Consider the following 13,414-nt stretch of genomic DNA (forward strand, 5'->3'; position numbering starts at 1 on the left):
CTTCTTCTCCTTCTCCTTCTCCTTCTCCTTCTCCTTCTCCTCCTCCTCCTTCTCCTTCTCCTTCTCCTCCTCTTCCTCCTCCTCTTCCTCCTTCTCCTTCTCCTCCTATTTCTTTCCATGAAATCCCATTGATTTAATTTTCCTTTCTATACAGATAAATCCCAGATCTATAAATCCAACTCCAGGCTCTTCCATGAGTTTCAGTTCCCTAACAACAATTACCTATTGGACATTTTAATTAGATGCCCTTGAGACATCTAAAGCTCAGTATTTTGGGAACAGAACTTATTACTTTTCCCCAAACTTACCCCTTTCCCAAACTTCCTTATTTTTGTTGTAAAGGCACCACATTCTTCTAGTATTTCAGGTTTACATCCTCAGCATTTTCCTCTACTCCTAACTCCATCACACCCCACATATCCAGTCATTTGCCAAATCTTGCCATTTTACCTCTGTAAATATCCGACTCTTCCCTTTCCTTACATAGCCATCACCATAGTCCAGACTGTATCCTCTCCCCTCTGTACTTCATTCTCCACAAATCTGTCAAAATTATTTCCTTAAATGCAAATCTTACCATCTCACTCTGCTCCTCAATAAACTCCATTGATTCCCTGTGAAATCTAGGTTCATATTTACATTGTTTTTGGTTTGGGTTTTAAAGCTCTTCACATCTTCTCTCCAACCTTTCTTTTCAGCTTAGTTATACATCATTTCCCTTTCTGTGCTCTACGGTCCTGAAAACTGACCTTTTCTTTGTTCCTCACACAAAGTATTTCATCTCCTCTTGTCCTGCTTGTCCCCTATGTCACATGCACTCTCTTCTCACTTCTTTCTCCTAATTTCTGTCTCTTTCTTGAAGGCACAGCTCTAACACTACCTCATTTTTTGCTTTAGATGCCTTTTCTGATTCCCCCCACCCCCAGCTGCTAATCTCTCTCCTTCCTAACTTTTTCATATTTCTTTTGTTGGTATTTATTTTACATATATCTATATGTATTTGTTGTCTTCCTCAGTAGACTATAAGTTTCTTAAAAGTAGGAGACTTTGATTTTTGTCATTTTAACTTCAGGATTTATGATAATATCTGGCACACAGCAAGTGCTAAATAAATGCTTATTGATTGATAATGAATTGGATTGAAATATCTCTAAATCAGTCTCCTTTTTTACATATAAGGAATCTGAGGTCAAAAGAGATAAAATTGATTTCTCTTAGGCTACCCAGATAGTTAAAATAGCAGAGTTAAGATTTGAAAGCAGGTATATTTCCTTTTAACTTCAAACTATCTAATTCTTTTTTCACCACACCATGTTGTGTTAAATATATTTTTATTTATTTAATTAAATATTTCTCAATCACATTTTAAAATTTTAACTTTTTTGGTAAATTTGGAATTTCAGATTCTTTCCTTCCCTCTTACCTCATCCCTACTAATTGAGAAGGCAAGCAATACAATATTGAGTATATGTGTAAAGTCATGCAAAACATATTTGCATCGTCACCTAGACAACACTGTTCTCTGGGATCATCCTAGATATTTGTCACTATTTTCCATATTACACAAGTGTGTCAGCTCTTTAATTGTAGTATTCATTGAAAAATAAGAAAAAGGAAGATACTTCATAGCTTGAATCTTGTCATGGCACCCCTCCTACCCACACTCCTGTCTTGGTCTCTAGTATTCTGTGGGGAAGGTTGGCTTTTTCTAAGGCCCAGTGCATCTCTTGTCTTTTTCACATACCTGTCACAGTTCCATTCCCTCATGATATCCCTTATTTCCAGGGGTATGCTAAAGCCAACTCAAACTCAACAACCTTTGTTAAATTTTCAGTGACATCATTAAGACCTCAGAAATCAGCAAATGCTAGAAATCACGGACATGATTTATTGTTATTTTGATTGTCTAGACTTAATAAAGTGATATAGCAAATGTTAATAATACAATTTAAACTTAGAAGTCCATCATAGGTACGTTTTTTTTTTTACCCTGGAGATCTGATGGTTAAATATTTATCAGCATACCAATCAGCATTTCCCACCATTTTCCTTACTCCTCTACTTTTATTGTACCTTTAGTAGATTCCTTTCAATATAAAGTCAAACTGCAGTGGAACAAATTTCTTCGAAATAATTTATTCTCACTTTAGTGCCCTTGCCCATGTCCTGGAGAACAAATGGTTCTCTCTATTCTACCTTGGTGGGGATGGATATAGAGAAATACATGGTGGGCAGGAAGATGAGTGAATTTGGACCAAATGACCCCTTTGGTGGCATACCTGACTCTTTCATGCATAATCTGATACATTTGGGGCAGGGTAGAATGTTATTTTGTCCCTTGTTGGTTGGACATTTTTATATCTTTTCTTCTTGTCACCACCCTGGGCCAATACTTTTTGAACATCCACTGTGTGTAGAGATTGTCCAATTGTATAAAAGACATGCCTTAAAAGAGCTAAATGTCTATTTAGGAAAATGCAGTCTTTAAACAAGAAAAATCATCAATCTACAAGTATTTATTAAATATTGACTGTGTTCCATGTACTGTATTAAGTGCTGGGTGGTCACAAAAAAGTAAATGTGAAAGTGCTGATTGCTGTGGTTTAAATAGAATATATTAGTGCTGAGAGGACATAAAGAGGAGGAGTGACCAAAGTGAAATGGAATTAATCAAGAAGGGTGTTTTTAAATAGGGCAATGACATGACCAAAGTTGTACGTTAGGAAGATTATACTCATCTATCAGTTAAGCATAATGTTAGTGGAAGCATAAGTTTTTTTAAATTTTGATTTATTTTATTTTTAATTTATGGAATAAAACCAGAATTTCTGTAACAGTATAATAAAAAAGATGATTGCACATGAAACTGCAAATCAATCATGTGCAACCTGCTATTTTACATATATAATAAAGTTATCATGTAAATCTCTTTTCTCCCTCCCCCCCAGATGGCTACTATTATACACATGTACACACACACTCACATACATATATAGATACACACACAAACATACATACACACACATATATATGTATCTGTCTATATATATATGTAAAATCATTCTATACATCTATTTATCAGTTTTTTCTTTGGATGCAAAGTGTTTTCTTCATATGTCTTCTGTAGTTAATTTGGATAGTTATAAAAGTCAAAATGTATGAGCTTAAAAGGAGAACTCGTGGGGGGGAAGATTGACAAAAGTATTTCCAATGGGAGCAAGACGTGTTCAAACATACTTGCTCGGCATTTCCTTCCTTCTTCCACCACTTCAACCATTCCTCTCGGTAGTCTTCCCTAATTTATAAACCCATCTTAACTTCCTTGTTCACAGGGAATTTGCCAAAGAAAGAGAGAGAGTGGAGAACCGTAGAGCCTTTATGAAACTGCGGAGACAGCAACAAATTGAGCGGGAGTTGAATGGTTATCGGGCCTGGATAGACAAAGCAGGTAAGAACCAGTGGAACTCAAGACATTTGAGGGTTTTTTTTTTTCAACCGAATCATTATTACTTACCTGCGATTTGCAGGATATAGTATTAGGCTTGAAAGAGAGGAAGTTTAAGATAAGCTCTTTGCCCTCATGGAACTCAGAGTCTAAGGGGATATAAATAATTGTATAAAAGGAGTTCAGAGTTTAAAAGGTCACACTCATATTAGTGAGACTCCTACTGCTTTGATTTATAAAGTCTACACAACCTTGAGCTGCTGGAAACTATCAAATGTTGCATATTATCTCTTTAGACTCCCTAGAACCATGACTCTGCCCCTTCACTATGGAATTGGTGGCTCTGTCTCCATATTTGCTCCATCAAACTTTTCAGGGGATGGTGAACTTAGTTCTGGCATAGACCCAGAAGCTAAGGGATAGGGGAGAAGACAGGAGTGAGATTTTCAAGGAGACTTGACAAAATGTTTCCATCTCACCCCATCTATGTTCTGTTCTGTCTAGTGGCCTAGGAGCAGAAAAATTGGCCAAGTGTTGGGGAAGTGGCTGAGTCTCGTCATGCCCTGTATTAAGGCACTAACCCACCAGTTTCTGATTGAACCAACACTCAGATCATTAGGAATAAAGCCATCTCTTTTTATAAGCCAGCATAAGCTTGGTTCCCTTTTGATTTTTAAGGTTGGGTTTCTATGATACTCTGTGTCATCTTCCTGAGAAAATGCTAGGTTTTTAAAAAAGAAAAAAAATAGGCCATATGACAGTCAATTATCAACTTCTCAATGTTCCTGGAGAAAAGAAATAATACAGAATTATTGCTTCCTCTCAAGGTAATCCATTTTCACTCATCAGACATTTACTTATTTCCAACTATGTGAAAAACAGCGTATTTGGCTGTGTTTAGCATACAAAAATGAATAAGACATAACCCTTGACTTCAAGGAGCTTATAATGTGATAGGGTTTGTGCACAAACAATGCTAACATAAGGCAGAAAGAATTATAAGAGAATTCTAAATGAAATGCTATTGGAATATCGAGTAAAAAAGAATTTGTTTCTGTCTGGGGGGGTTATGAAAGGCTTCCTGAAGGAGGCAGTGTGTGCTTAGACCTTTTAAGGATGGTGATGATTGTAATGGGCAGAAATGGGAGATAGGGGCATTTCAGGCAGAAAGCACCGAAATGGAAAAGCATGGTGTATGTTTGGGGCATGGTCATAGATGGTTTATGGGGTATAAGAAGGGAGTAATGGGAGCTGATGTTTGACAAATGAGCTGAGGCCATAGAGTGTATAACAGCTAGAAAGACAGACAAAGGGATTTGCCCTTATTTTGTATGTGATGGGAGGCTACCAAAGAGTTTGACCCAAACTGGAAAATTATGCTCACCTATTAGTTGAATTTGTGGCTAAAATTTAGGTTTGGAGCACAAGTGAAAAGACAGGTCTAGCAGTCTAGATCTGGGAGCCATTCCACTAGAGCTGAGCGGTGAAGCTGAAGAAATGGGGGAAATCCCTAAAGGAGAAGGTGTAATGAGAAAAGATAGTTGAAGATAGAACCTGGGAGAATGGTACATCTAGGAGCTCAGATGAGAAAGAGAAGGAGGAGGAGGAGTGTTGTGTGGTAGTGAAATCAATCAAGGAGAGAGTTTCTGGAAGAAGGGGCAAGTCAACTATTTTAAAGTGCTATCTACTGGTCAAGGAAGATGAGGCCCTTTACAAAAGGTCATTCAGCCAATGATTAGTATGTCATGGGTGACTTTACAATGAGCAGTTTCAATTGAGTATTTGTTGATATTTGGGCTTTCTGAGTCTATTGAGGAAAAAAATATTCAGGCTAAGTAGTAAAGCTGATCTTGAACAGCCACAATTAGATTATCAACAGCCTCCCTTGCAAACAGCTAGGTCCCAGAAGAGTCATGTTTGGCCTGTTCCTAAAGGACAGAACAAGGAACTGCAGTTGGAAGTTGCAGATAGGCAAATTTATACTTGATAGAAGGGAAAACTTGCAGATGATTACAACTTTATAGAAGTGAAATGAGTGGCCTCAGGAAGTAGGAGTTCCCCCCTTATTGGAAGCCTACAATCAGAGGTTGGGTGGCCACCTGTTGAGGAAATAGCCAGGATTCTTTTTTGGGTATGAATTGGACTTAATGCATTCTCAGTTATCTTTCAGCTTTGAGTTCCTAAAGCTCTGTTGGGCTGACCCATAAAAGTATTTGGGCTACGTGAAATGGTTATGTACAATAATGAAAATAATATTTCTAACTAAAGTTATCATGCTTGAAGTTTGCAAAGCACTTTACATTCACAATTTTGTTTGAACCTCACAACAACTCCAAGGAGCAGGTATCATATTTATTTGATGGACTCAGAAAGAAATATCATTGCACAGCTGAGGAAACTGGGGCTTTGTGATATGGAATGACTCACCCATGGTTACACAATAAATACTGGAGGCAGACTATGAACCCAGGTTCTCCATCTCTGATTCCAACTCTCTATCCACTAAATCATGCCACCTTTCAGTACTGGGCATATTTTTTATATGTATCAATACATGTCTAACTGAATATTTTATTCTAAAGCCAGGCATAACTTATTTTAATACTATCTCCCGTTTGAAATCATCCGCATCTCATCTTCTACTCCATTAGCTTGAACAATTGAAGGTTGACTGTACTTCCATTTCATCTTTTTCCCTTATTTTTGCTAATATGGGGGTGGGGAGTAAAAATTAATCTGCTCACATATTTCCCAAATGGTACCCCGGTCCTTTGCTTCGATTGAGTCTATGAAGCCAGGCAGTTGCTTGACATGTTCCATGTATTCCTGGTTTCCTTGGGTATGGATCCCATCTGACAGATTCACAAGCATTGAATTCAAGGGACAGGACCAAGGTTAGACTCTCACACCACCCCCAACCCCAGAGTGGCTCCAGGATGAATAAGCCAAGGTAACACACTTCTCTTTGGGTCTTTGCTCTAAAATCCAACTAAGGTTTTGATGGTTCAAGTTTCCTTTCAGTTGGCAAAAACTGACATTCTCCTCTTTCTAAGAAAAACACAAATCCAACACCAAACTGCTCTTTCTCACCCTTCCTATCATGAGTGAACATGAGCGAGTCAGAGACATATGGGTTCCGTTTCCCTGGGAATATATGCACGGTTAAAAGTGAACAGAGAAGGCATACTTGGCAGATTAAACTGAACAAAAGGATTTTTCTTATACACCAAACACTTTAGCAAACTTCTCAGACAACGGACAACCATAATGCACACTGTATGTTAGTCACAAAGCCCACGTATAATCTTCACTTGTTTACTGAGTACTATAAAGGTGAATGTCAGAAAATTATGCAATGAACTATCTTGCAAAAATATTTCAAGTACCATAATGCCATAATAGTAGCATGTCCCCTAAATCTATTATATGACTCTAAAACCTCTCTTAAACTGTGTGTGATCGCCTGTCAATCATTCTTGACCTTTAAGTTGACTTCGAGTTTAGCTGAAGGCTCTGCTTTAAAAAGGAAAGCCTATCAATCTTATGACTAAGCATAATAGACACACTTTGTTTGAGTATCAGAACTATAACACATTTTGCTCCCTGGATAATACAGAATACACATGTAGATTAGCAGGATGGAATTATGGTTGTGATGCTTCTTTCTCTTACTAGTATTTCTATGGTTTTTCCATGTTTTAATTATGCTATTGAATAGGTTCTATAATATATCTTTTCGGCAGTTGCAAGCCTAGGTTAGTATTTTTCTAGCATCATGACTCTTGGACTGAATGCTTATGTTGGCTGTAGGTCAGAATTGTGCCATGCTTGCTAGCCAGTCAGCAGAAAAGAAAGAGATCTGGTAATGCAGTAGAATATAGGAATTCAAATCACACTTCTGATGCTTATTACTTGTGTGATCTTGGGCAAGCCATTTAATAATCTTACTAGACCTCCTTTTCCTCATCCATAAAATGAGAGGGTTGGATTAGATGACCTCTGAGGTCTCTTCTAATTAGCTATATGATCCTATGATTTTAGGAACCCACTGGATTTTTTTTTTATACCTTTTATAAGTAAGACTATCAATTGGTCACTCAACAGGCATTCTTGGTCTATCCACAAGAATTTATTAAATAGCAATAATATTCCTGTCTTTGTCTTGGTACTGGGGAATTTATGCTAGGCACTAGGATATACAAAAACAAATAAAGAGACAGTCTTTACTGTAAAGAAGCTTATATTTTGGGGCAGCTAGGTGGCCCAGTAAATAGACCACTGGCCCCGAAGTCAAGAGAACCTGAGTTCAAATCCAGTCTCATACACTTGACATACTAGCTATGTGACCTTGGGCAAATCACCTTCCCACCTCCAAAAAAAGACATTTTTATTTTATTAGTGCATACAATAGGTATACTGATATTTACATAGATACTATACATATTTATACTATAATAAATACAAAGCAAATGCACTGTAGTTAAATACAGGGTGGTTAGGGAAGGGAGACATGCTAGCAGTTGGGATTGGGGGTTAGATCAAGAAAGACTTCTTGTAGAAGGTAGTGTATAAGCTCTGTCTTCAAGGATGAGAAGGATTCTATGAACCTGGGAGATAATGGCCAGGGCAAAGGCACAGAGAAACATCAGACTCCCATAAGATGAAGTGTCATATGTGAGGAATGGAAAGAATTATCTATTGTGTTTGTGCCATCCATGCTAGGCCTTCAAGATATACAAACAAGAATGAAGCAGTCTCTTTCCCTGAAGAGCTTGCATTCTGTCTATGGGAAACAATATGTACCCATACAGGTGTATGTACAAGATAGATTCAAGATATACAGGGAGGGAGACATTAGCAGCTTGGGAGGAGGATCAGAAAGGGTTCATGTAGAAAGCTGACTGAGATGTGTCTTAAATTATGGATTCTGAGAGATAGAGGTGAAGAGGGAGGGCATTCCAAGCATCAGCGATAACCAGTACAAAAGGCATGGAGTCAGGAAGGCAATGGTGGGAAACAGCAGTAGAATAACATGTAATAAAGCTAGAAGAGGGGGGTGGAACCAGGTTATGAAGGACTTTAAATGCTAAACAGAAAAAAAAATTTATTTTATCTTCAAGGTCAATGGGGACGCATTGAATTTTGTTGAGTGAGAAAGGGACATAGTTTTGGAGGAATTGGGGGATTTGGAGAAATTGGGTAGATTTGGGGAAATCACTTTGGCAATTTCATGGATGATGTGTTAGAGTGGGAAGACGTAATATAGAGGGACCAATTCAGAAGCTATTGCAGTAGTCTAGGTGAATACTGAACTAGGCAGTGGTTGTGTTAATGGAAAGAAGAAGATGAATGTGGAAAATAATTTACAGATAGAGGTGACAAGATGTGATAACTGAATGAATACATAGAATGAGTGTGTGTGACAGGAGTCATGGATGCCATTGAGGTTGCAAATTTGTACGTGGAAGTTTATAGGTGCACTTGACTGAAAGAGGGTAATTCAGAAGGGGACTGGGTTTGGGGGAAAATATGAGGATTTCAGTTTGGGACATGTTGAGTTTGAGATGCTTCCATGGTATCTAGTCTGTAATGTTGAAAAGGTAATCCAAAAGTCATGACAAGCTCAGGGGAGACACTAGGTTGTATAGATAGATCTGAGAGTCAATTGGAATAGAGATGATCATTGAACCCATGGAGGCTGAAATCATGAAATCATGAAAACAAAGCATAAGAGAGGCTTGAGAAGAGGACATAGGACAAAGGTCCCAGAGGTATAGCTATAGTTAGGGGTCATGATATGGATAATCATCTAATAAAAGAGAACAAGAAGGAAAGGTCAGATATATAGGAGAGTCAAGAAAGAGTAATGTCATGAAAACCCAGAGAAGGGAGTGCACCTAAGAGGAGGGGATGGTGAACAGTGTCAAATGAGCCAATGAGGTCAAGAAGAGTGAGGATTGAATAAAAGATTTTTTTGAGAACTAATTTAGTTATTTAAATAGAATGTAGATGAGGTTCATTTAAATATTTGCAAGTAGACCAAGGGTGGACACACTGTGACATCCAGAATTAGTCTTAGGGGTGACCGAGGGGGAATCTTTGAATATTTCACATGGGGAATCTTAAACTTAGCTCTAAGTTCCAGATTGCCCTGCTAATTGTGATTTTCAGGTGGTCAGATGTGGCAATACATGGAGGAGGTCTGAACCCTCTTCTTCCCTATGGGATTCCTTAGTCAACCCATAGGGTGAATATCTTACTTTCTCTCCAAGGAAAAGTGGGATGGATATGGCAAGAATGGAGTGGTACCTGGAAATGTGAGATAGTTACAATTATATGAATGAGCCAAGAGATTTAATGAGCTATGGGAGCAAATACGTCACAGTTAATTTCAAAAAAGTAGAAAAATGGGAAACAGTGAAAATTCAATTGTGGGAAAGGGTTTTTTATTCTTATAAGAGACTTTTGATTACTTAACTCTTTACATATTGATTAGTTTGATTAATTAACTCTTCACCTTGAAGGAAATAGAGGTTGTACACATAACTGTATCTTTCTTGTCATTCTCCACAGTCCCCCATTTATAACTTTTTCTTTTCTCATCTTACTTTCACCTTTTAGGTCTGTTTTCTTTTGTGCTCCCTCTCTTTCTGATGACTGTCTATGGAGCTTATTACTCTTTCTTTATTGTGTAGCTGTTCCTAATGGGTTTTCATTGTGCAAAATGACTGCATTTAGAGGTAATTTGCTAAACCATTTGTTTTCACATAGAGGAAGTGATGCTGGCTGAAGAAAACAAAAATTCTGGAACATCAGCTTTGGAAGGTAAGGAAATGCTCAAATCATGGCATTGCATTTATTCCTTTTTATCCCATTGCAAACTCTCTTGATCAAAAATAAAAGGAAAAATCAAAGAAAGAAATGTACCCATGGACGTCAGAAAGAAAGTTCTTTGGTCATATGATCCTTGGTGTTCTAGAATGAAGGGAATTGATTCATAGGAAAATCTGCAAGCTACATAAAGTGCTGAGAATTGAATCCAGGAGATAATCTATTCCAGAGGGTGGCATGTATCAGAAGCACTAGGACTGAAGCCCAGACCATGTAATGAGCATGCAAAATGAACAGGCCATTGCAATATGGCACAGGTGGAGGCTGCCTTTTAACAGTCAGTGGGGATTGCCTTTTGATCAATTCAGGCCCAGTGACTGGTATTGATCATGAGGTGCTGAAGATGAATAGATCGGTGATACTACTGTGCTTGTTGTATATAAATTAAGCTTGAGAGAGCTGAGATTCTAGAATGATGGGCAAAGAATAAAAGATTTCTTCTGCTCTAGACATCTTAATTCTATATTCCTTGACTTATCCTCATAGTTGCCTCAAGAAAAATGGTAGATGATAGCCTGCCTCAGGAGTAGAAGCAGATCTAATCTCATGGTAGAGAGTAGTAGGCTAAAATCTTATGCATAAGGATAGGAAAAATTAGACATGTATTAATTAGAGTTTCTAGTGATATAATGGTTTGCATTTAGATAGGATATTTTAATTATACTAAATGGTCACTTAGTAGATTTCTCTTTCCTTTGAATGTAGTGCTCCGAAGGGCAACCATCAAAAGGAGCCGAACTGAGGCCATGACTCGTGACTCAAGTGATGAACACTGTGTTGACATCTCTTCTGTGGGTGAGTTGAATCACATAGTGCTTTTTTAATCTCCCCAACTTCAATGAAAAAAAAAAACTTATCTTTTGAAAGATATTGGGATAAAAGCTAAAAAGAAACAGAATCATGTGGGGGTAGGCAGGTAGGTAGCACCATAGAGATTTAATATCTCCTAAGTGAAAGTGATTTAAAGATGATAAAAATGGTTATAGGACGTTGTCACTGAGAAATATGCTATATCAGAACTAATATTAGAACCAAATTCCACCTACAAATTAGGTCCTAACATATATTAGCCCTTTAAGGCTATATACCTTCTGTGAAGATCCCAAAAGGAAGAGTATTTTACAAAAAGATATTGAAAACATGTCTACTCCTAGGCCAACATGGTCCTGAAGTCATTTGTTTGACTTGACCAAACAACCAAAGTAATATAATATAATATGTAATATTAAACTAATTCCTACTAATGAATAGAATCAGTTTTCCAGGGTTTTTCCCCCCAGTTCCTACTAGAAAACCTGCCTAATGGACAAGTTTTTCTACCTCATTGAATTGGGAAAAAAAAAAAAAACCTCTTATTCCAAGATAGATAGATGGATGGATAACCAGTGTGAATTTACCCTGGAGAAAGAGTAGAAAGACAGAGAGAAAATATTTATTCATTTATCAATAATTAACAATAAATAAACATTTATTAAGTACCTACTATGTGACAAGCAACATGATAGGTGTTTATCCATTCACCTGTCCATTCATTCATTCATTCATTCATTCGCTATTTATTGATACTTGCCATGTGCAAAACACTAAGGGCAATAGTAGGATGAGTAAGATAATGGTCTTTGGCTTAAAGTTACTAGCAATCCATTGGACAGGAGGTGCATTCATTAACATGAAGTAGGTTAAATGCATTAGAGAGGCAAAAAAAATGGTATGGTACTTTAGAAGAGAGAAAGACCATTTCACTGGGGTAGACAGAGCCAGAGATAGTTTTATGAAGGAGGTAAAATTTGAGCAAGAGGACAAGCAGGATTTTAATTGTTCATCCCCTTCAATTATCTTGCATTTAGATACTTTGAATTTATTTTGTACATATTTACATTGCTTGTTTCTCCCAGTAAAATGTATGCTCCTTATTGTGATTAATATGAGGAACGTGATATGATCAAAGATAGAGGGAGAGTATTGAATGTATTTGATCAGTATTGAACTGTCCGATTTGACTAGATCATAGGATGTGTAAAAGGAAATAAGGTGAGATAAGACTGGAAAGAGAGAACCTGCTTGTGACTTTAAACATACTAAGCAGTATTGTATAATATGATTTGGAGAAGGGAGACAGGAAAGAGAAATAATTAAAGAAGTTATTATAGAAACTCTGAGCAAAAGATCACCTGTCCAGAATTATAGTGATGGTGGCAGAAATTAGATTTTAGAAACTGAATCAACAGGAGAATGGATGAAATATTCCTTACTGGTGTGTGGCAAGGATGTTGATGAAGTCACAGATGACTTCCGGATTTGAAGCATGACTTATGAGAAGAATCATAGAATCATTATATCTCAGAGTTAGAGTGGGCTTCATAGATCATCTAGTCCTATTTACAAATGAACAGGATCCCTTTGACAATACATCACATCTGTGGTAAAAACAATAAAAAAAATGGTTCCCCCTCCCATGCAAGTTAGGCTATGTTGACACTTTAATACCATACTTAGAAACTCCCATAATAAACTCCTTCTCCAGAGGGACAAATAGCAACTTTCCATATTGTTGTGCCACATTAGTATAATTTATTAGATCTAGTGACCCTTCAAGACTTTTCCCATCGCTGAGTTTCAGTTTCAAAATGGCACCAGCATAATTTATTTGGAATTCAGCATAGGTATCAGAATTACTCTTACTTTGCCCTAAGCTTTTGGTAGAGTTTATATCTAGGCTTACTACAGTACTTGAACTTGAAAGTCCACCAAGGCTAGAGTTTTTTCCCTTAAAAGATAATTGAGAGATAACTTGAGAGTTGGTTGACTCAGGGGACTGAAGACTAAGATTTCTGACAATACGTCCTTATCTTCTGAGTACAAAAAACCCAGCCACAATGAGTTGCAGGGGGTGCTCTGATGTTTGCCTGGTGGGTCGCATTGGATAACTCAAGACGAAGGAGCTTTACTAAACTCAGTCAACTGCAGCTATTCTCAATGCCTGTCCTTGTTGAACATCTTTCTCCCACAATGGTGTAGCGCTAATGCAATATTTACAGCGCCCATGATCACGATAAAGTGTCAAAGTAAATCCTTTTT

General features: G+C 37.4%; 1 protein-coding gene across 1 annotated transcript in view; it reads left to right on the forward strand.

The window, feature by feature from the left end:
* The window catches only part of CACNA1E (calcium voltage-gated channel subunit alpha1 E), a 413,658-nt gene that overhangs the window by 270,161 nt on the left and 130,083 nt on the right, over window positions 1–13,414 (forward strand). The window contains exons 8-10 of the mRNA XM_069074371.1: window positions 3,333–3,448; window positions 10,217–10,270; window positions 11,042–11,131. Of these exons, the coding sequence (XP_068930472.1) occupies window positions 3,333–3,448; window positions 10,217–10,270; window positions 11,042–11,131 (260 nt within the window). The remainder of the gene's footprint in view (window positions 1–3,332; window positions 3,449–10,216; window positions 10,271–11,041; window positions 11,132–13,414) is intronic.

The sequence above is a fragment of the Petaurus breviceps genome, unplaced genomic scaffold, assembly GCF_028583685.1.
Source record: "Petaurus breviceps papuanus isolate PSGF00001 unplaced genomic scaffold, PetGlider_PUasm1.0 90895, whole genome shotgun sequence".
Classification (NCBI taxonomy): Eukaryota; Metazoa; Chordata; class Mammalia; order Diprotodontia; family Petauridae; genus Petaurus; species Petaurus breviceps.